Source organism: Pelobates fuscus, chromosome 11, assembly GCF_036172605.1.
Source record: "Pelobates fuscus isolate aPelFus1 chromosome 11, aPelFus1.pri, whole genome shotgun sequence".
Taxonomy (NCBI): domain Eukaryota; kingdom Metazoa; phylum Chordata; class Amphibia; order Anura; family Pelobatidae; genus Pelobates; species Pelobates fuscus.
The window spans coordinates 8,231,664-8,253,219 of NC_086327.1; the positions used below are offsets into that span (position 1 = coordinate 8,231,664).

Sequence of the window (21,556 nt, forward strand, 5' to 3'; positions counted from 1 at the left end):
GTCTGTCAGGAAGATAAATTTAGGGGGAGGGTGCCCACATTTTGTGCTGCTTAGGGCACAAAACCAGAAAGCAGAATACACCACTGCCTACCGTGGCAGAGACACCATTTGCGACAGTTTTTCTTTAGTAGTTTTGCTATTGTGAGAAGGAAGTACAGAGCAAATATTATTCACACGCTGCATTAAAATTTAAAATGAACCAGTTTTATAATCGTCCACACAAAATGAAAAACATATTCACAGGTTTTCATATATATGTTTAATCAAAGAAAATAAAGCTTGCTTTAATGAAGATTTGACTTTTTAAGTGTAAATAGGGAATATTAACGGTCGGTAACAGCTGTCAGATTGGTAATAACCACTGTGTCGCTATAAATATAAATGTAACCAAGTTACCGGACAATTAGTTACTAGGAATATTAAGTGTCTTTTTTTAATTAGAAACTCTTTATAGTAATGAACCAATAATATCTTCAAAAATATGCAATTAAACTCTCCAGAGAAATGTCTGCTGTCCACACGCAGCTAGAAGGATCTTCTCTTCGTGTCGTGTTAAAAAGATTCGGGGAGTGAAAGGAGCGTTTCTTCACTTCGGCCGCCATGTTTCCTAAGCATTAACTCTTATGTAGAATCATTTTGTCGTTTTTTTTTTTTTACTATTTTTATTTTTTTTGGAAGTCAGTGCATTTTTGGGGGGGCAGCGGTGAATCAGGAAAGACACATATTGAGAAGGAGAGATTTTTTTTTGTTGTTTTTTTTTTTTTTTTTTAATTTATCAGCTTGAGAAAGCCAAAACACAGACAGAAATCCACCAATAACAAGACTGGAGCTAGTATAGAAAAACAAAAAAAATTATTGATTGAAGTAAACGGAATACTTTTTTTGTGAAGTCTTTGAGGATTCGGCAGGCTCCCATTTTGTTTTAAGTTTTTTCTTTTCACGTAAGTTCCAGAATTACTGTCAAGATGAGAAGCACCAAAATAAGACCGGAGCTGCCAATAACGGGAACTGAATCTGCAAAAAGAACAGAGAGACGTGAGATAAGGTGGACATCAGTACAGCGTCTAATGCACAGCCATACAATATATACTGTATAACATAGAGATTAATACCTCCCAAGGAGGGACAGTCCCTACTTCAATCCCACTGTCCCTCATCTATATCCATCTGTCCCTCTTTTCTAGGAGCTCCATATTGTTGGTGTGTCTAAATGTGTATAACAGAGCTCCACAGCAATAATACTCCCAGTAATGTGTCTGAGTGTATAACAGAGCCCCACAGTAATAATACTCCCAGTAATGTGTCTGTGTATAACAGAGCTCCACAGCAATAATACTCCCAGTAATGTATCTGAGTGTATAACAGAGCTTCACAGCAATAATACTCCCAGTAATGTGTCTGAGTGTATAACAGAGCTCCACAGCAATAATACTCCCAGTAATGTGTCTGTGTATAACAGAGCTCCACAGCAATAATACTCCCAGTAATGTGTCTGAGTGTATAACAGAGCTCCACAGCAATAATACTCCCAGTAATGTGTCTGAGTGTATAACAGAGCTCCACACTAATAATACTCCCAGTAATGTGTCTGAGTGTATAACAGAGCCCCACAGCAATAATACTCCCAGTAATGTGTCAGAGTGTATAACAGAGCACCACAGCAATAATACTCCCAGTAATGTGTCTGAGTGTATAACAGAGCTCCACAGCAATAATACTCCCAGTAATGTGTCTGTGTATAACAGAGCTCCACAGCAATAATACTCCCAGTAATGTGTCTGAGTGTATAACAGAGCTCCACAGCAATAATACTCCCAGTAATGTGTCTGAGTGTATAACAGAGCTCCACACTAATAATACTCCCAGTAATGTGTCTGAGTGTATAACAGAGCCCCACAGCAATAATACTCCCAGTAATGTGTCTGAGTGTATAACAGAGCTCCACAGCAATAATACTCCCAGTAATGTGTCTGAGTGTATAACAGGGCTCCACAGCAATAATACTCCCAGTAATGTGACTGAGTGTATAACAGAGCTCCACAGCAATAATACTCCCAGTAATGTGTCTGAGTGTATAACAGAGCCCCACAGCAATAATACTCCCAGTAATGTGTCTGAGTGTATAACAGAGCTCCACAGCAATAATACTCCCAGTAATGTGTCTGAGTGTATAACAGAGCTCCACAGCAATAATACTCCCAGTAATGTGTCTGAGTGTATAACAGAGCTCCACAGTAATAATACTCCCAGTAATGTGTCTGAGTGTATAACAGAGCTCCACAGCAATAATACTCCCAGTAATGTGTCTGAGTGTATAACAGAGCTCCACAGCAATAATACTCCCAGTAATGTATCTGAGTGTATAACAGAGCCCCACAGCAATAATACTCCCAGTAATGTGTCTGTGTATAACAGAGCTCCACAGCAATAACACTCCCAGTAATGTGTCTGAGTGTATAACAGAGCTCCCCAGTAATAATACTCCCAGTAATGTGTCTGAGTGTATAACAGAGCTCCACAGTAATAATACTCCCAGTAATGTGTCTGTGTATAACAGAGCTCCACAGCAATAATACTCCCAGTAATGTGTCTGAGTGTATAACAGAGCTCCACAGCAATAATACTCCTAGTAATGTGTCTGAGTGTATAACAGAGCTCCACAGCAATAATACTCCTAGTAATGTGTCTGAGCGTATAACTGAGCTCCCCAGTAATAATACTCCCAGTAATGTGTCTGAGTGTATAACAGAGCTCCACAGCAATAATACTCCCAGTAATGTGTCTGAGTGTATAACAGAGCTCCACAGCAATAATACTCCCAGTAATGTACAGTAAACTACAATAGATGTGTTTAAAAATCAGTCTGTGTAAATAAGACACCTTGATTTTGTTCTGTTACAATCTCAGCTCCATAAACGGTTATCGCATAAAATGTCTCATAATAGCTAAGTTCTATGTAACATTTTATTGCATTTTTCGGACCGTAAGCATTTTCCGGTGTTTGTGTACAACCCTTAGTTTTGCAGTGAGGATGTTCTGTGTGAACATTTCAGTGTTTGCGATAAACGATCTTGGTAAAGACAATATTGTCCCCGGTCTTGCTCTTTCATCACAGCATGTAAGCCACAAAAATACACTGGACATACTGCTACAAGGATTGTACTGTTCGCAAACGATTCAGCACTTGGTTTTTTTTTTCCGCCTTCATTCAATTCTTAAGAAAAGAATTACACTAACTAATGTTTTCTTTGAGTCCTAAAAGATTTGCACCTGAGGAACGAGCGACCCTCCTGACATCGTGCAAAGCTCAGCGAATCACAAATAGTGCAGAAGAATTAAACGCTCACCAGGGGGATATTGTCTAAACACTCATAGTTTGTATCGCACAATGGCAGCCTTAACAGCGGCAGACTATGTGGGACCCTGCTGGGATATTCAGCCAGTCGCATTCACTCACACCTTATCTCAACACTCTGCACATTTTAGAGGCTATTGATTGGATGTAACGCAGGTATTGACACAAAGAAACTGTACAAACTATGCAGACAGGACAATTTGCAGTCATTTAAATAGCAAATAAAGGATAAGAACTGCCAAGAATAATTGTTTCTTATCTGAAAACGGTAATCGAAAAAATACCCTCCCTTATCTACCGTATTGATGATTCTAGGAGACTAATCAAGAGCATCTGGAATCATCAGAATTCTCTTTTATTTTAAAAATAATTCAAGGGACACTATGAGTAATATATTGCTAAAGTCCAAGAGCATTTCCTGAAATGAGCCAAACAGGCGTCCTTCAATGCGATTAGTCTATTAGGAGATCTGTTGGTAGGTTAATAGCAATTACAATGTGGTTAATTAACTACTGAGTAAAAATAAATCAAATAAGCAGAATATATATTTATTTGAAACCTGGAATATATAACCATAGGAATCAAGAAACAAAAACAATTCAAGGTATTAACTGCTGCCTATGGAAGCCGTAAAGAATAACATTTATAAATTGATAGAATTCTTCTTATTTGTTAATCTACTCAGAGATATTGGAGTTGGAGATGTGAAAATATTCCACATTAAAGAATATCCCTTGGTTTGTCATATCTGAAAAATTAGTGTAGGATTTTATAATATACAGTAGGTTGAAATCAAAAATGACCAAATTCCCTTCTGATGTGCGATTGTAAGTAATCTGCTCATAGTTTAAGGGATTCGGTAGCGATTCTGACTGTGTGTGGGCATAATACATATACAGTAAATATAGATGACAGGATGAAACCAGGCGTGTGTATTAAACAGGGAGCTGTAACCTGCAGGCTCGGTTAGGCGTACCATCCTTTGTGGTAGACAGAGGGGCTGACCAGAACACCAGCAGGCACTTAATTTAACCGTCATCGCCCATTGGGCATGACTGCTATGGAGCGCCTAAATCTCATATACAGGTTGTGATACTGAAAGGGTTAATACTCCAACAAGCATATTCTCAAAATGAAAGGTTTGTACCCAGATCTAAGGAGGTCACTGTGTGAATTCAAGGGTTACCAATTATCCGTTATACCAGCCTTGCAACGCTGGGAGACATGATAATGGAATAGTAGGAGATTGGCTGAAAAAGCATTGTGATAATGTGATTCACTAAAGATACACAAAAAAGTGAGGAATAAATATCAGCCTGGAGTATATGTCAAAACCTTAGCAGTGGGCCCCCTAGGCCTTCCACTCTCACCTGGACAGAGATGCCTGGCAATAGGCACAAGAGCATTTTAGCCAGGTGCCTACATTGAGCTTTCATCAGAGGTGGGACAAGAGTCACAAATCAGGAATGCTTTGTCAAATCCAGGACTGTTGGGAGATATACTTTAATGGGGATTAAATTATAATTCAACATCACAGCTTAAACAGGGAGAGAGAGAACTCGCCATAGTCAAGATGGCAACTGCTTTCTTCCCAAATGCATCTCCAGGGTCAATAATGGGGTCTAATAAAGTGCACTGACTTGGGATTACATTAAGAAAACCCAGGGTGGAAAAGGCCCGAGTTAGGCATTAAGACCTGATCTGGGCGAATCGGCTCCTAAAGTGTTAAACCGATGAGATGCACAGCTCACAGAACAAATTGGTTAGTTTATTCTGTAGACTCTTAATTGTAGATACAGTATATTAATCGTGCAGACAATGACACGAGCCCAACTGTTTGATCTACAAAGTGCTTGTTACAATATGCTACCTATGTTCCGACCTCGGAAAATTATTTATTGCTATGCAGCTAGATCTATTTTTGCTTCTGTTGCTAATAGAAACAGTCATTAATTTACTTCCTGACTTTAAAAAACATATAAAAATGTAACTTGCTGTGATCTATTTCAGGCTCGTTTGCTGATTTATTTTCTGGCTTAATACAAGCAGTAGGATTTAAACAACTCACTGTTAGAATCTTCTGCTCCCCTCGGAATATTGGGGTTTTCTGCAAAGAAAACAGACAGACGTTAGAATATCTACACAAAGCGTTTCGTTTTCTTGGAACAAATCACATTGCAGTTTTTAGCAGGAATGCAAAATAATTTGAACTAAAATTTTTGGTTTATTTTCAGCATTTCCCCCCAATTCAATGCATCCTGTGTCAGGGAGGATTCTGGGTCAAAAACATTTAATGCTGAATAATTATGAAATTTAGGTACAACAAGGCTAAGTGTTTTATATTTAAATGGAGATTTTTTTAATTTACATTTTTGCTGCATGACAATTCCCACCTCAGGTAGAAATAGAATGAGTGTGTATATTGTGCTGGCAAATAACCAGAAAATGGAATTATATTTCAAAGAAATACTTACCTGATAACGCTTCCACTCCCCCCTAAACCCCTCTAAATGGACTGAGCGTACAGCTTGAGGCAGTATGCTGCGAGATATTACACATAATGTATAAGGCATTAGATTGGTGATCTGTTTCTATAATATATAACAAAATGTATTCTATAAAAGCCCTACATTAGACGCTTCCCACATTACAGTAACTAATTAGCGCTGTCAGTTGCAGGGAGATGATCAATAAATGCTAAATGCTCATAATAATAACAATATGATGGATAAGATTTGGAGATCCTGTAAAATAGCACAAGGAGCCGGTTTTAAGGCGAGGAATCCCTGAGCAGGAGCGACGCACAGGTGACATTTCATTCTCTTCATGCTTGTCATGGCTGGCGTACTCTACGGAGGAAATGTCATATTTTCATTCCTGATATTTATCATTTATTTATCCCAGTAAACACTGCTGATCTAAATGGGTTTTTCAAACAGAAATGTTTATAAATCCCCTGACCTGTGACGAATAAAGCAAGCCAGGGCACAAACACTTTCAATAATTAATATTCACAGGGACCATGGCTGCTCTTCACACTGTTATACGGACAGATATTCCTTACACTTTATTTAATAAAACTAAGCTAGGAAGAAGCAGGGTCCTAAATCAGGACTGCCCTGCGTGATTGAGGACAGATGGGTGGTATGTAGGTTTATTAGCGGATTCAAAAATACCTTTTTGAAAACAAAAATGTGAAAGGCTTGTATTAAATCTATTATTTTAAGGTAGAAAAAGTGCTCACCATTTCTTTAACCCCTTAAGGACACATGACATGTGTGACATGTCACGATTCCCTTTTATTCCAGAAGTTTGGTCCTTAAGGGGTTAAAGGGACTTTAATGCATAAAACCAAAATAAATAAAGATCACTGTTTAGTAGATATACCCACAATGAAAACTTGCATGCATTAAATTATTTTTTTTTTCATTAAGTTATATCTAAAAACAGCTTGCAAAAGCTGCAGATCTCTTGTCTGCTGCCTTTGCAAGTCTAACCCCGCCCAGACTTTCTCTGGCTGTCCAATCACAGACTTCCCAATGCAGCTCAATGAGAAGTGTTTGCAAGGCAGATGCTCTGGGCAATTGCTGCCTCTTAAGTTTATCTTCACTGAGCTAAACAAACCAGGAAGTAACACGACTGGTTGTCTGATTGACAGCAGGGGAGGGTGTAACAAGGTTCATTTATAAAAGTGCTAATATCTATTAAAATCAACACTTTTTGCAAAATGAAGAAAAACAGGACTCACTTTGCACACATAACTCTTTACAGCAAAATAAAGTGCTTTAGGGGTCTGGAGTGTCCCGTTAACACAGATGTCTTTTTCTATTGATGTTGCCTTTGGCTAAACAGTGTAATATATCATGGTGCTCAAAATACTAAACTTCCGTTTATTAATCGTCATAGCTTTATTAAGGTTAACTGGGTCCTTTAATATTCACACAACACTGACTGTGACAAACTGGATCAGAATATTCCCCTCTGTGTCAGGGTGATGTCGGTAGCTCTTGCATGAGTAACATGGGATAGGAGGTATTGTATAAAGGTCGCTGGCATTCTGGCAGATGTAGAGTGTTTTATCTGATCCAATAACCTCCGCACTGCATGTCACACCATTGTACGAGTCCCAGGCTGCTCCTTAAGCCATGACAGAAACCCTGCTTAATTTAATTTACTGGATCTACAATTGTCTGGTTTCTGAATTCCAAGAATTATTAACAAGACACAATAGCGAGCGGGGAATTCTAGGCCAAGGATTGACGCAATCTGTCAGTAGATAGTGAATTTAATGCCCCCCTGGCTATTTCTCGCAGGGCATTGATAAAACGAATCAAAATTAATCCAGTGTCAGCTTTAAATAACCCTGTTAATAGAATCTCAGACTTCCCACTGCGGAGTTTGCGGCAGACGACCAGGTCAAAGAAGATTTACTAGCAGAATTTACAGGATATCAAAGTCAAAGGTAGCAGCAACATTGTGGGACCCTTTCTAATTGTCTACCCACAATATAACAATTTAATCCAATCCTGCTCTTAACACGATATTTACAAAAAAACTTCAGCATCGATTACTAGACTTTTTGGGATTACTGGACTTTTTGGGATTACTGGACTTTTTGGGATTACTGGACTTTTTGAGATCACTGCTTAAGTGCAAAGTGAGAGATTTATCAACCTGATCTGTACTGAAATCTGGTGGAAAAATGTAAAAGTGGAGGAGTCCCCCATGGAATTAGCCTGATAATCCTACTGGATTCCATTGGGACTGCACCATGTTTAGTCATTTAGACCACTTTTTAGAAGAGAACACATTGATAAGCCTTCCCCTGCTTGTTTGGCGTGAGCCAGTGGCACCCAATAAATGTATCTGGTGAGGAGATTCCCATTTACCAAACACTATGAGCTTGCTGTGTGCCTGTAGAAGCCGGTGGATCAATCTGTAGGTGTTCCCTGCTTACCAAATACTATAAGTCTGGTGTGTGTGTCCGTAGAACCCAGAGGATTCTGTGCCGTGCAGCGATACATTGAGCCGTTCAGTTCTGCCGGAACTCTTTCTAAAATCAGTTCCTTGCCATCGTGCTCTGAGCTGCCATCGAGGAGTCGTCCTCCCACTCTGGTCCACGTGAAGAGAGGCTCCGGAAAGACATCATTCTGTCACCAAAAACAAAATGGAGAGGGATTCAAACTGGAGTCAGAGATATTAAAATATATACGGGCTTACTTTACATATGTGCTTGCTTTATCTAAACACATTCTAACGTTTTATGGATGGACAGAAAATGAATACAAAACGACACAACTTAAATAAAAGCTGTTTTGTGATTGGCTCCCGTACTGTTCTCCACTATGATAAAAATAAAGTAAAGGCTCTTGTCTGCTATGAAATAAGGACTTTATTAGAAAAAAAAAATGTGACCTATTAAATGTGTTTAAAAACTATGGGGTTTCTTTACTAAACACCAAATTATATTAAACTGAAAACCGAATTTCAAAATTCAGACTACGATAAATGAACTGCGACCAATGCTGAACGCTCTCTTTTCACAGTTTAGTCGATAAACCCAGAACGGTCTCTAGAACTCAGACTTACCATTGGCAATTCTAACCCTTATCCGGGACACAATTTGTATGTTTACCTGGAATCCTTGCACCGCGATCCGAACAGTGTCTCCTACCCGAGCTCTGGTTGGACTCATGGTTATTTTCGGCCCTTTTGGAGCAGCTGCGGAGAGAGCAGAATGAGGACATTTAGTAAAGTCTGTGTTCTTCCAGGCTTTGCCGCAAGACACAGCTGCAGAGACTCAGCAATTCCACCATTTTGTTAATCTATTTTTTAAAACATTGGTACGAGACAGCAATAATAATAAACTGTGCAAAACGGCCGCCAGTTACTTTACTTATTACGGCGAACAGACACTTACCTTCCTGTTAGTTCCAATATTGGTTCCCTTTATTATTTACCATTATTATCACATTGTGGTATAAAAAATACTACACCAAGTCTGAAACTGCATCACTACAGACATTACAGGAGTCAATCTTTCATCCCCCCATAATTAGTAACAATTAAGTATTTTACATTCTAGAACGAAGTCAGAGTCCTTACATAAGTTCTTAACTCTCCAGACAGAAAGACTCCAAAACTTCATTTTATTACAACACGCAAGGGATTTACTTACTAAACAGTGAACTGACAATAGGTTATGTTACAGTACAGGTAGGTACAGTAAGTGCAGTAGGTATACAGTGTATGTATATTTTATTTATATAGCGCTAACAGGTGTACTCAGCACTTTACAGGTTACATTACAGTAGAGGGAGGTACAGTAAGTGCAGTAGGTATACAGTGTATGTATATTTTATTTGTATAGCACTAACAGGTGTACTCAGTACTTTACAGGTTACATTACAGTAGGGGGAGGTACAGTAAGTGCAGTAGGTATACAGTGTATGTATATTTTATTTATATAGCGCTAACAGGTGTACTCAGCACTTTACAGGTTACATTACAGTAGAGGGAGGTACAGTAAGTGCAGTAGGTACACAGTGTATGTTTATTATATTTATATAGTGCTAACAGGTGTACTCAGCACTTTACAGGTTACATTACAGTAGAGGGAGGTACAGTAAGTGCAGTAGGTATACATTGTATGTATATTTTATTTATATAGCACTAACAGGTGTACTCAGCACTTTACAGGTTACATTACAGTAGAGGGAGGTACAGTAAGTGCAGTAGGTATACAGTGTATGTATATTTTATTTATATAGCGCTAACAGGTGTACTCAGCACTTTACAGGTTACATTACAGTAGGGGGAGGTACAGTAAGTGCAGTAGGTATACAGTGTATGTATATTTTATTTATATAGCACTAACAGGTGTACTCAGCACTTTACAGGTTACATTACAGTAGAGGGAGGTACAGTAAGTGCAGTAGGTATACAGTGTATGTATATTTTATTTATATAGCACTAACAGGTGTACTCAGCACTTTACAGGTTACATTACAGTAGAGGGAGGTACAGTAAGTGCAGTAGGTATACAGTGTATGTATATATTATTTATATAGCACTAACAGGTGTACTCAGCACTTTACAGGTTACATTACAGTAGAGGGGGTAGAGTAAGTGCAGTAGGTATACAGTGTATGTATATTTTATTTATATAGCGCTAACAGGTGTACTCAGCACTTTACAGGTTACATTACAGTAGAGGGAGGTACAGTAAGTGCAGTAGGTATACAGTGTATGTATATTTTATTTATATAGCACTAACAGGTGTACTCAGCACTTTACAGGTTACATTACAGTAGAGGGAGGTACAGTAAGTGCAGTAGGTATACAGTGTATATATATATTATTTATATAGCGCTAACAGGTGTACTCAGCACTTTACAGGTTACATTACAGTAGAGGGAGGTACAGTAAGTGCAGTAGGTATACATTGTATGTATATTTTATTTATATAGCACTAACAGGTGTACTCAGCACTTTACAGGTTACATTACAGTAGAGGGAGGTACAGTAAGTGCAGTAGGTATACAGTGTATGTATATTTTATTTATATAGCGCTAACAGGTGTACTCAGCACTTTACAGGTTACATTACAGTAGGGGGAGGTACAGTAAGTGCAGTAGGTATACAGTGTATGTATATTTTATTTATATAGCACTAACAGGTGTACTCAGCACTTTACAGGTTACATTACAGTAGAGGGAGGTACAGTAAGTGCAGTAGGTATACAGTGTATGTATATTTTATTTATATAGCACTAACAGGTGTACTCAGCACTTTACAGGTTACATTACAGTAGAGGGAGGTACAGTAAGTGCAGTAGGTATACAGTGTATGTATATATTATTTATATAGCACTAACAGGTGTACTCAGCACTTTACAGGTTACATTACAGTAGAGGGAGGTACAGTAAGTGCAGTAGGTATACAGTGTATGTATATATTATTTATATAGCACTAACAGGTGTACTCAGCACTTTACAGGTTACATTACAGTAGAGGGGGTAGAGTAAGTGCAGTAGGTATACAGTGTATGTATATTTTATTTATATAGCGCTAACAGGTGTACTCAGCACTTTACAGGTTACATTACAGTAGAGGGAGGTACAGTAAGTGCAGTAGGTATACAGTGTATGTATATTTTATTTATATAGCACTAACAGGTGTACTCAGCACTTTACAGGTTACATTACAGTAGAGGGAGGTACAGTAAGTGCAGTAGGTATACAGTGTATATATATATTATTTATATAGCGCTAACAGGTGTACTCAGCACTTTACAGGTTACATTACAGTAGAGGGAGGTACAGTAAGTGCAGTAGGTATACAGTGTATGTATATTTTATTTATATAGCACTAACAGGTGTACTCAGCACTTTACAGGTTACATTACAGTAGAGGGGGGTAGAGTAAGTGCAGTAGGTATACAGTGTATGTCTATTGTATTTATATAGCGCTAACAGGTGTACTCAGCACTTTACAGGTTACATTACAGTAGAGGTAGGTACAGTAAGTGCAGTAGGTATACAGTGTATGTATATTGTATTTATATAGTGCTAACAGGTGTACTCAGCACTTTACAGGTTACATTACAGTAGAGGGAGGTACAGTAAGTGCAGTAGGTATACAGTGTATGTATATTATATTTAATAGTGCTAACAGGTGTACTCAGCACTTTACAGGTTACATTACAGTAGAGGGAGGTACAGTAAGTGCAGTAGGTATACAGTGTATGTATATTTTATTTATATAGCACTATCGAGCAGGTGTACATATAATGTATATCCAACATTCCCTCTCTGATACTGTTACTTTGCGGTGTGAAGTTTTATCACTTTCTTTGCTGCAGACTGCAGTCATTTCCTATAATTTAGGAGGTTTGTGGATTTTATGAAATTCTTGTGATTTTCTCTCGTTGAAAGAAAGATGATATTTAAGTGGTGCTGAATATGGATGAGAACTATAATTGTCTCCCTCGCACTGTTTGAAGGGAGATAAAAGTGGAAGGAATGGAATCCTGGGATGAGCTGCTGAATTTCCCCTTGAATACCCCATCTGTAGGGTCATTTATCACGGTGTCTCCGGCTCAGGGCACACCTGGCGCAGGGAAACGCTGAATCTCATTGATCAAACAGAATATAAACTGCTGTACGTAGTGGGATTATTTCCTCAATACAAAGGACAGATCTTTTCATTCAGACGGTGAGATCTACATGACGTGAATAAGATAGAACGCAGCGATCAGGGCCAGCGCTACCATAATGCAATACCTTGCTCACATGTCAAGGGGGCAAAGCGGTGTATCCAACACCAAGATGGTGGCCAGACTGACTGACAGCAGGCCATGCAGGGAGCGCTACTATAACTCTACGCAGGCACATTTGAAAATATTCTTTGGGGATTATACAAAATGCAAAGCAGACATTTTAATATAACTTTCCTTAGACAGACAAGTAATATATATTATATATTATTATATATGATGTATTATTAGGTTATTATTTAGTAACAATAAGTGACAATAAGTGGCCAATGAGCAATATGGAGCTCCTAGAAAAGAGGTACATTATGATAGAAAAGAGGAACAGTTAGATTTGGCATCAAAGTAGGGACTGACTCTTCTAAACTGGGACACTTGGCATGTATGTATATGGTTTAAATATGATATGAGTATGTTTTAATAGTAAAGTCTATTATAGGACAAAATTGGCAAACTGGAAGCAATCTCTAGCTGATCTACCTTCACAGCTCAGCTATTATATATAAAACAATTTGCCATTCCCTTGCCAAATTACCCATAATCCCCAGTCCAGGGAATAAGTTCAGGCCCCCCCAAGCATTCCTGATTTTCTAGTCCTCTCCTGATGTCGCAATTTACCTGCCTGGTGTTCTGCATCCAGGGACTCCACGAAACTTGGCATCACTGCGTGAGCTCTCACATGCTGTGAACGGTTACTAGGACCCTGCAGAGAGATCTTCAGCTCACTCGCCCCCTCTAATGCCCACCCACCTGTCCTGATCTCATACCTCCCAATGTTTGGGGGTAGGCAAGATCTATACAGGAATGACTGTAGGATGGCTAAATATCTAATATACATAGCCCATCAGGAGGTAAAATTCTCTGGGTGACAAGGAAAAAAAAAACAAAAAACATAATTTTTACACATTGCCAGGCTTACTAACGTGAGATTTGTTGAGGATTAAAAGTGAATTCAAATTTAACGTGGCACTATACGCACTAAAAGAACTTTAGCTCAAAGGGACACTATATTCACCAAAACAACTTTAGCTCAATGAAGCAGTTTTGGTGTATAGAACATGCCCCTGCAGCCTCACTGCTCAATCCTCTGCCATTATACAAAAATACTGCTTCATTCAGCTAAAGTTGTTTTGGTGACTATCGTGTACCTTTTGGGTCAATGTGGCCAAACTGTAAAAATTCCCCAAGTCAACATTGCTGCCAATTCAGCTAATTTCGCCTTACATTTGAAATTCACTCTGAATTCTCAATAATCTCTGCTTTATTGAATAACCCTGTTATTAAGTAAATATACTCGGTTTTGGCCATAGTATATTATTTATTATTATTATTATCATTATTGGTATTTATAAAGTGCAGCGCAGTACAATCAGTAAATAGAAGAAGGACATTTTACAGATGGAGGGAGAAAATATTGAAAGATGTTTCACTGCCAAAAAAAAAAAAACATAATAAAAAAACATAATAAAAAAACATGTATTTTTAAAAAAACATTTTTTAAAGGTGCATTTGAACTGCCCAAACCCCATTTCTGCACTCAGAGTTGCTGGTCTTAAAATCTTTGTTGTCTTTCTTTCTTTTTTTTTTTCATGGTTAAGCAAGAAATAAATAAAGTGCTCCAAGTTTTTACAAGGTCTGCGCTTTGTAGCCGCTTCGTTCAGCTTTTCCTGAACGCCTCGAGCTAGCTGAAGGCGAGAAGGATTAATGTTTAAATGGTGTCAAATAAACTTTTCCGGTGTGACCAGACTAGGAAAAAACGAAGGTCAAAAAATAACAATAAAATAAAGTGTTTTCTCAAATGAAATTGCTTCCAGTAACACTTCCATTAATCAATCTGTACTATGCGCCACGCCACGCCCTTTTTGTTACAGGACATTACTTGCGCTGACGGTCACAGTCTCGCGGACTTTCATATTGTACTACTGGTATACCAATATCCCTTTTTAAATATCTATATCATTTTATTTAAAGGGAACTCTAAGTTCTATTATCACCACAGTTCTCTGTAGTGGTTATGGTATAATTAATCTTTGCGTCCATCCTCACAGTGATTTCAAGTAGTTCGGGCTCTCCGTATGCCTATGACCCATTCTGTCAGCGTCATTAATAATTTGTTGGATGTGCTGCGCTAGCTGTCCCCAATTTTCGAAGCCTATCATTGGTATACAATATTAGACCCGGTTATCGTCAAAGCCCTCAAAAGCACTTTCAGCGACTGTTTGCACCATAACCACTACATTGAGCTGTCTTGGAAAACCCCTTTAAAAGTACACCCATGCTCTGCAGATTACAGTGGTGTTTATGGTGCTCGGAGGCTTTGAGTGCAGTCGCACTAGATTGTCCAGAACCATATCAAGTGATTAGACAAAAAAAACTAAGTATTCTAATTAGAAAACGTCCCTTCAGGACTTGACATTGAAATTTTTAGTTTTCTGGCCCAAATCTTTGTATAGGAAGCAGTGTTTGGCCGGTTCCTTAGCTGATAATAATATTTTGGTAAATACGTTTTTATTGAACGTGCAATCTTTCAGGTCGTCAAACAGCTGAATATGCGACAATTAGGACACACAGGTCCCATTAAAATGAAACCAAAACAATTATAGCAGTAAGTGATGTCCGCTCAGTCATATATCGGTGACACGCAGGCCACAGCATACCATGCAACATCTTGCTAATAGTATTGCTAATCATATTCCATACAGTATCGGGTACGAACTTGTGGTGAGACTCGTATGTCTCAGTCTGCGGCTGAACTACGATGGCGTGAGCACAACATGCGTCCAAGATTAACGTAAACGGCAACGCCACTTTCGGAAGCCCGGTGGTCTTTAACCTTGGTGAACATATAAATCTTACGTGCATGTCCCTACCAGATGTCGGGTAATGGGGTTAGTCCCAAGATAATATCCACTAATGTGGGGGGTGCAGTGCGGATCAGTCTTACAGAGTACTGTGGTCAAATACCGGGCCGTGGTCTCCCCCGTCCGTCTGTCCTGGTACAAGCGTCTCCTGCTCTGTGGTGCTTACTCAAGTCTAGTACGGGGTGTCTATTGTCAAGGGCTGGATCCTTATCTGGGTATCATGTGCGGGGCGATGTCCACATGGCGTGGCTTCGTGGTGTGGCAAGTCATCGCTACTGTCTTGCTTCCTATCTGGTGGTGTTTGGTGTAGTCCTCTAGTCTTTAGCTACTACCGGAATCTGTACTGTGTCGTGCAGGTGTACCCCTCGTAAGTCGGGTGTGCTGTGTCGACACTCCATCTGTGTGAGCTGATAATAATATGAGAAGATTAAATATTTTATAAGAAACTTTATCAAAAATAAGGGGTTCCTGATTACTGCAGCCCATAAGATTCCTTATTACACCATAACAACTACAATAATAATCTTTAGCAGATATACCGTAGTTCTTAAAGTGTCCTTTTAAATATATTAAGTTACAAAACTAATTTTTTTATTCAAAGTTTTCTTTCACTGATTCGGATTTTCCCCAAAAGACTTTGCACAGGCTACATTACCTTCTCATTGTGTTCCGTAACAAAAGAGCTTTGCAGAATATCTCGTTTTATTTCAAACCATCGGGAATAGGCACCCAAACACACACACACACACACACACACAAAAAATCTTTTTTTGGCTGCTTTTATTCAAAGTAACATGTCCAAAAGATAAGATATATCCTCCCCGAAGTGAAACAGCGAGCAAGCGACTAATTAATGTCTGCGGAGGATGGCTCTTGGTTTGAGGTGAGCTGATGTGCTGGAAAAAGATGCAAAAATAAGGTAGACGGTTCGTGCAGACAAAGGTTTCTAAAGTTAGTTGCCACAGCAACATTATAACCCCCCCCTCCACCCACTCCTGGGAGCGCAGGATGGCCGCTGTGAGGAGAGCAATATTTTTTGACAGCATAAGATCTCTGCTAAGCACTTCAGCTGACAAAAAGAGGGCATCGAAGATTTGAAGAACATTTCCCTGGTGACCCCAAGCTCGTCTCAGGAGCCCAGACTTCCAGGTATTCTTTAGACGGGTGGCAGGATTAGCGCCAGAAACAGTTACCGCAATATGGCGAGCTTTGATTCACACTGATTCTATGGCAGGTGCTGCCGGGACCTCTACAAATGGGAATTAATCTCCTTATGGTTTAACAACTGGGAACAACGGACCTCTGTACTGATCTCAACATACCACGTCCGTATTGCCTGTCAAATATTGCCCAAATACAATACGGTTCTCAGATTTTAGACCCGTTTGTTTAAAACATGTAGACATGAGTTTTCTCGTTTTGAAAGCGAGTCAGATTATATTCTGCAAAAAGAATAATAAAGTACCAAAGATTGTGGTGAGGCCAAACACAATCACACTCCCCACAGTGCAAATCGAAAATCTTTCTTATACATCGTCTGCATATCTGAACGATGGATATGGAGAAGTCCTTCTTCGGCACAAAAACTTGAGAAATCGTGTTTCCACAAGTATCCCAGAGTTCCCAGCTTGATATGCAAATGAGCACAGACAGGCATTGTGCTTTCAGACTTCAGATTGCATTTCTGTATAGACTCTCAGCAATGGGCACAACACCAACCATCATGGGTGGTGATTGGCGCCATGCTGATGAGAACCACAAAGTCAAAATGGTGCAGTCCACGGCTGCTTTCTGGTCACTGGTCTTTCTTTATCTTAACTTATGTTTTGGTTTAAATAAAGCTGCGTGCATTGCTAAATGCAGTATGAAGTCTGATGCACTGTGCTGTCTGGGCTCACTTGTATGTCAAGCTGCCATTTTGTTTGTTTTGTTGAAATTAAATACGGGATTTATATCTATATTGGACTCCTTGGTAGCACCGGTGACATCTGTATCACCAGATGTATCAAGCATTTCCTGTTACATCGCACTGTGGAATCCTGGGAGTTAAATAACTTGACTGTTAGATTCCCAGGCTGTGATTGGCTGCTGACAGTAAATGATTCCACCGGATACTTTATAATCAGTAGCTGATGTCACTGTGCCCTCTGTGGGAGATTCATTGAAGTTCTAAAAACTAGAAAGCGGTTTAAGCTTCTAAAAGTAAAGTAATCGTCATGGAAACCAAAAAAATCTGCAGACACCGGCCACCGATGATAACATGAGTTTTCAGAATGTGACACTTTGATAAATTTCCCCTCTAGACAGCAAACTGGATGAATTACAGGTAAGGCACTGGCGCTTGGCTATACGAGAGAATTATTTACCTGCTGGAAACTGCTTTAAATTGAATAATGTAAGAATAAATCCTCACGTACATCTGTGTCTAGAGATGGCACACGCAGGGCTATTCACTGTGGAAGGGGTAGGCGGACTCCACGTGTTGTGGACTACATCCCCCCTGATGCTTTGCCGGAATTATGGATGTAAGAGCATTGTGGGAGACGAAGTCCGCAACAACCGGAGTGCCCAAGGTTGTCAATCCCTGAACTATTAGGAATTCAAGGTGGATTTCACATTTTGGGATACAGCAGCTAAAATGGAAACATTATTTAGGTCAGCTACGTGTCCGTCATGGCTATATTGTCATAAACGTTAAAACACTTCAAATTTACTGCAAATTTAACAACATGACGGGAGGCAAGTATTGTCCGTATCCGTCTTTATTTAGCTCCACTAGCAACAAAGAAAACACATAGAACAAAGAACCAATCAGAAACAAGTAGAGAGTATGAGGAAACCCGAGCACCTCCTCTTTCTTTGCTGCTCCATCAACAATGAAGGTTTCTTGCTTTCTTCCGTTTTTGTTTGGTTGTGGTTCCTTATATACAGTAGCTTCATGCTTAATTCATCTCCCTACTGGTTTTATTATTAACCTGATCCTATATCGGAGCTATTTCTGGATCTTTTCTGTGTCTCCTGCCTCTGGCTGGATTTTTATAGTATTCTTGTCTGGGGCTCCTGCTCCGTGTGTTCCTATTAGTTGCAGGTATTGACTCAGCGCAGTTTTTTTCTGTGTTTTTTTTTTTCACTATCCACTGGGTTACCGGTGTCCTATCAAGCCTCGGGTGCGTGGAGCCCTTGGCCTCGCTTCCCCTTGCGCTTACCGTGGTCACTGCACTCGGATTTACTGGGCTTCGGTTCCTTGGCACTCCGCTCTCACAGTGGCCATCTTGGATGTCCTGTCTCGTGAGATGTCGGCCCTCTCAAGGCTCCCCTGCTGAGATTCAGCTAGAACCGACAAACAAGACCTGCAAACAGACGTATTGGGCCTTTATTGCAATAGCCATGCTGTGAAGTCTCTGGGACAAGTGTCAGGTCAGTCAGTTCCTGTTACAATTGTGGCTGTGATTGCCTTTGCTAACCGGCTGCTTGGTGGGTGAGCCCTACATCAGAGTTGCTTTCTATATTTTCTTGCTGACTATATTTGGCTGCTGAAGGGAGCCTGCGTTTGCAACCTGGGTGATTCCTAGCTATCCTGAAACTCTATATCACCTTTATTGGTGTCCATGACTATGTTTGTGCAAATTGCTTTACCCAGCTGTGTGGCGCCTCGCCAATTGCTGATTACACCCTGTGCCTGCTCTGTTGTTATTCCTGCTTATCTGCCCGGCATATTACCTGGCACACCATTCACGGTGCTCCCCTTACCAGTGTTCTACAGGAATCAATCCTTACAATTGTAATATAGAGGATGCCAATCCCTTTCCTGTGGACTTCCAGTCCATAATAAAAGCAGGGGTGGCTGAGAGATAGCTCTCTATTTTAGTGAGTGCCGGCTGCTGGGGTAGACACTGGGAGATCTGCCTCCACCGTGAGACGTGCCCAATGTTTGGCAAACTCAGAGGAGCCCAGTCGCCCAGCTAAATGCCATTAGATGGGCAGAGATACCTAGGCAAGACCTACTAAGGGTAAAGCACCCACTATAATGTGGCAAGTTTGATCATCTTACGATGACCTTGTAGCAAGTGGAGGCAGGGACCCATGCAAGGGGGTTAAAAAAGGGCTTCATAGGGGCCAGGGATAAGCTCTTGGATGCTACTGGTCCCCAGTCCTGTACATGGCAGATGACGCCTTCACGAGAGGGGAGTCCTTTGATGCAGAGGCCGTATAAGAATGAGCCCATCATATCAGGTAATGTTTCTCTCTCTTCAGAGACAGGAGATATTTCCTGGCCTGGTCCACTATCAGGTGATACAGTGGCTGAATGTGGAATTCCTCCACATGGATGTGACCTAAGACCGGGTGGTGCTGCTGAGGTGGAAGTGCAGGGGAAGAACTCCTAGCAGGCTCATTCAGGAAATCCAACTGCTGCATTCTGCTCCAGATGGACAATGTGTCCACAGTCCGCTACATCAACCACCTCGGAGGAGCTCAATAATGGATGCTGTCCGACATCACGAAGGAGATTGTCTGTACTTTGCACTAGGCAGGTGGGAACCTGGGATAACATCACGAGTCATGTTCCAGAGATGCAATTTGCTTTACTGATGACAAAGATGGTGGCTAGCCAGGGATGGTCTTGATGGAGGAAACGTCCGGCACTGGCCAAACGTGTTATAATGTACTTACTCTGGCCTGTATTAGAAGGTATTTTTTGTAATTGGCAGAAAACGAAGAAATGGGAATGCATGAAACACAGTTGTATTTAAAAAAAAATAATAATAATTTGGTACATTTGTCGTGATTAATTCATAAGGACCCACTTTCATAGCAAAAGTGTCTACTCTGCAGAAACCCCCCCTCCCCCAAAACGCATCGTTAAGATTAATCCAGTGACAGTAGTCAATATGTCAGTGACAATCAGTGAACACTTCGCGTTGCACCATTTGCCATTTTAGTTGAGCAGATGGTAATAATCGACGGCATATTACACCAGCATAATTATGTCAAATGCTAGGTTTTAGACACAGGAGGAAAAGGAGAAAAGTTTTTATTTAGGAAAAAAAAAAAAAAAAGAATCTTTGAGAAAAAATATTTCTACTTAACTCTTTCAGTGACAGACACATCTTTTTATCTTTAGTTTTGGGATATTTGTATCTCTGTGCTGTTGCAGCTTCTTGAAGCGCCCACCAGTAGGGCTCCTATGCACTGTTTACCTATTGTCATTGGGGATAATTCACTAAACTGGAAATTACTGGCAATTGAAAGGAATCTGACATTTTCAGCCAAATTATCAGGATTACAAAAAAATAAAAAATAAAAAACCCAACTTGTTTTTCCAGTTTGGTATTAAGTTTGCAATTCCAGTTTAGTGAGTACCACAACCCCCCCCCCCCATTCTATCTATAGTTCCTGTGATACAATGCTACGTAATACCCCCAACATTGGCATCGGATCTAGTGGGTGGCCAGTGATGCGAATTACATCACTGGTATTGCTCACAGGCGAGGGTCCAGCTGGAGAAATTCAATCAAGGACAGAACATGCAGAGAGCGCTGTTTCAGTTGGTGCATTAACTAACAGAGCTATCTTACAAGTTAGTACATTTAAACACTGCTTCACCAGAATCTGGATAACTTCCGCTGATTTCCAAAATCTCAAAATTTCCAATAAATGTCTCCCCATCGAACTCATTTGGCCATTTCTTGGAATAGCTTTAATTGAATGAATATTAACCCTAGCCCCGGTAATAGGACGGATTCTTACCTTCTTTCATGTTAATTCAATACATTTAATATCCCTTGATTCGATTTCCTTTGACCCATTGTGATCACGTGACATTGTGCATAGTATAAGAATAGGCTGAGCGGTCACGGCGACAAATTAAACAAGTCATGACATTCCGTATTAAGATTACATCCTTACAATGTTGGGCACAAACTGGGATCTTATTAAAACCTTTCATAGCCTCCAGTCCTAGTAATTCTATGTTATTCACCACAATGTAAAGTTAATGTGCTCTTTCCTCAGACATCGAAAAAGTGTGTGTCTTGCAAATTGCTGAACAGCATGCCCTGTGCTATA

General features: G+C 39.9%; 1 protein-coding gene across 1 annotated transcript in view; it reads right to left on the bottom strand.

Annotated features, from left to right (window-relative positions):
* Positions 1–258: 258 nt before the first annotated feature.
* The window catches only part of IGSF21 (immunoglobin superfamily member 21), a 404,960-nt gene continuing 383,662 nt past the window's right edge, over positions 259–21,556 (bottom strand). Inside the window, exons 7-10 of the mRNA XM_063436808.1 lie at positions 8,991–9,076; positions 8,313–8,505; positions 5,424–5,462; positions 259–1,014 (exon numbers count right to left, since the gene is read on the bottom strand). Coding sequence (XP_063292878.1) covers positions 938–1,014; positions 5,424–5,462; positions 8,313–8,505; positions 8,991–9,076 — 395 coding nt within the window. The 3' untranslated portion in view covers positions 259–937. The remainder of the gene's footprint in view (positions 1,015–5,423; positions 5,463–8,312; positions 8,506–8,990; positions 9,077–21,556) is intronic.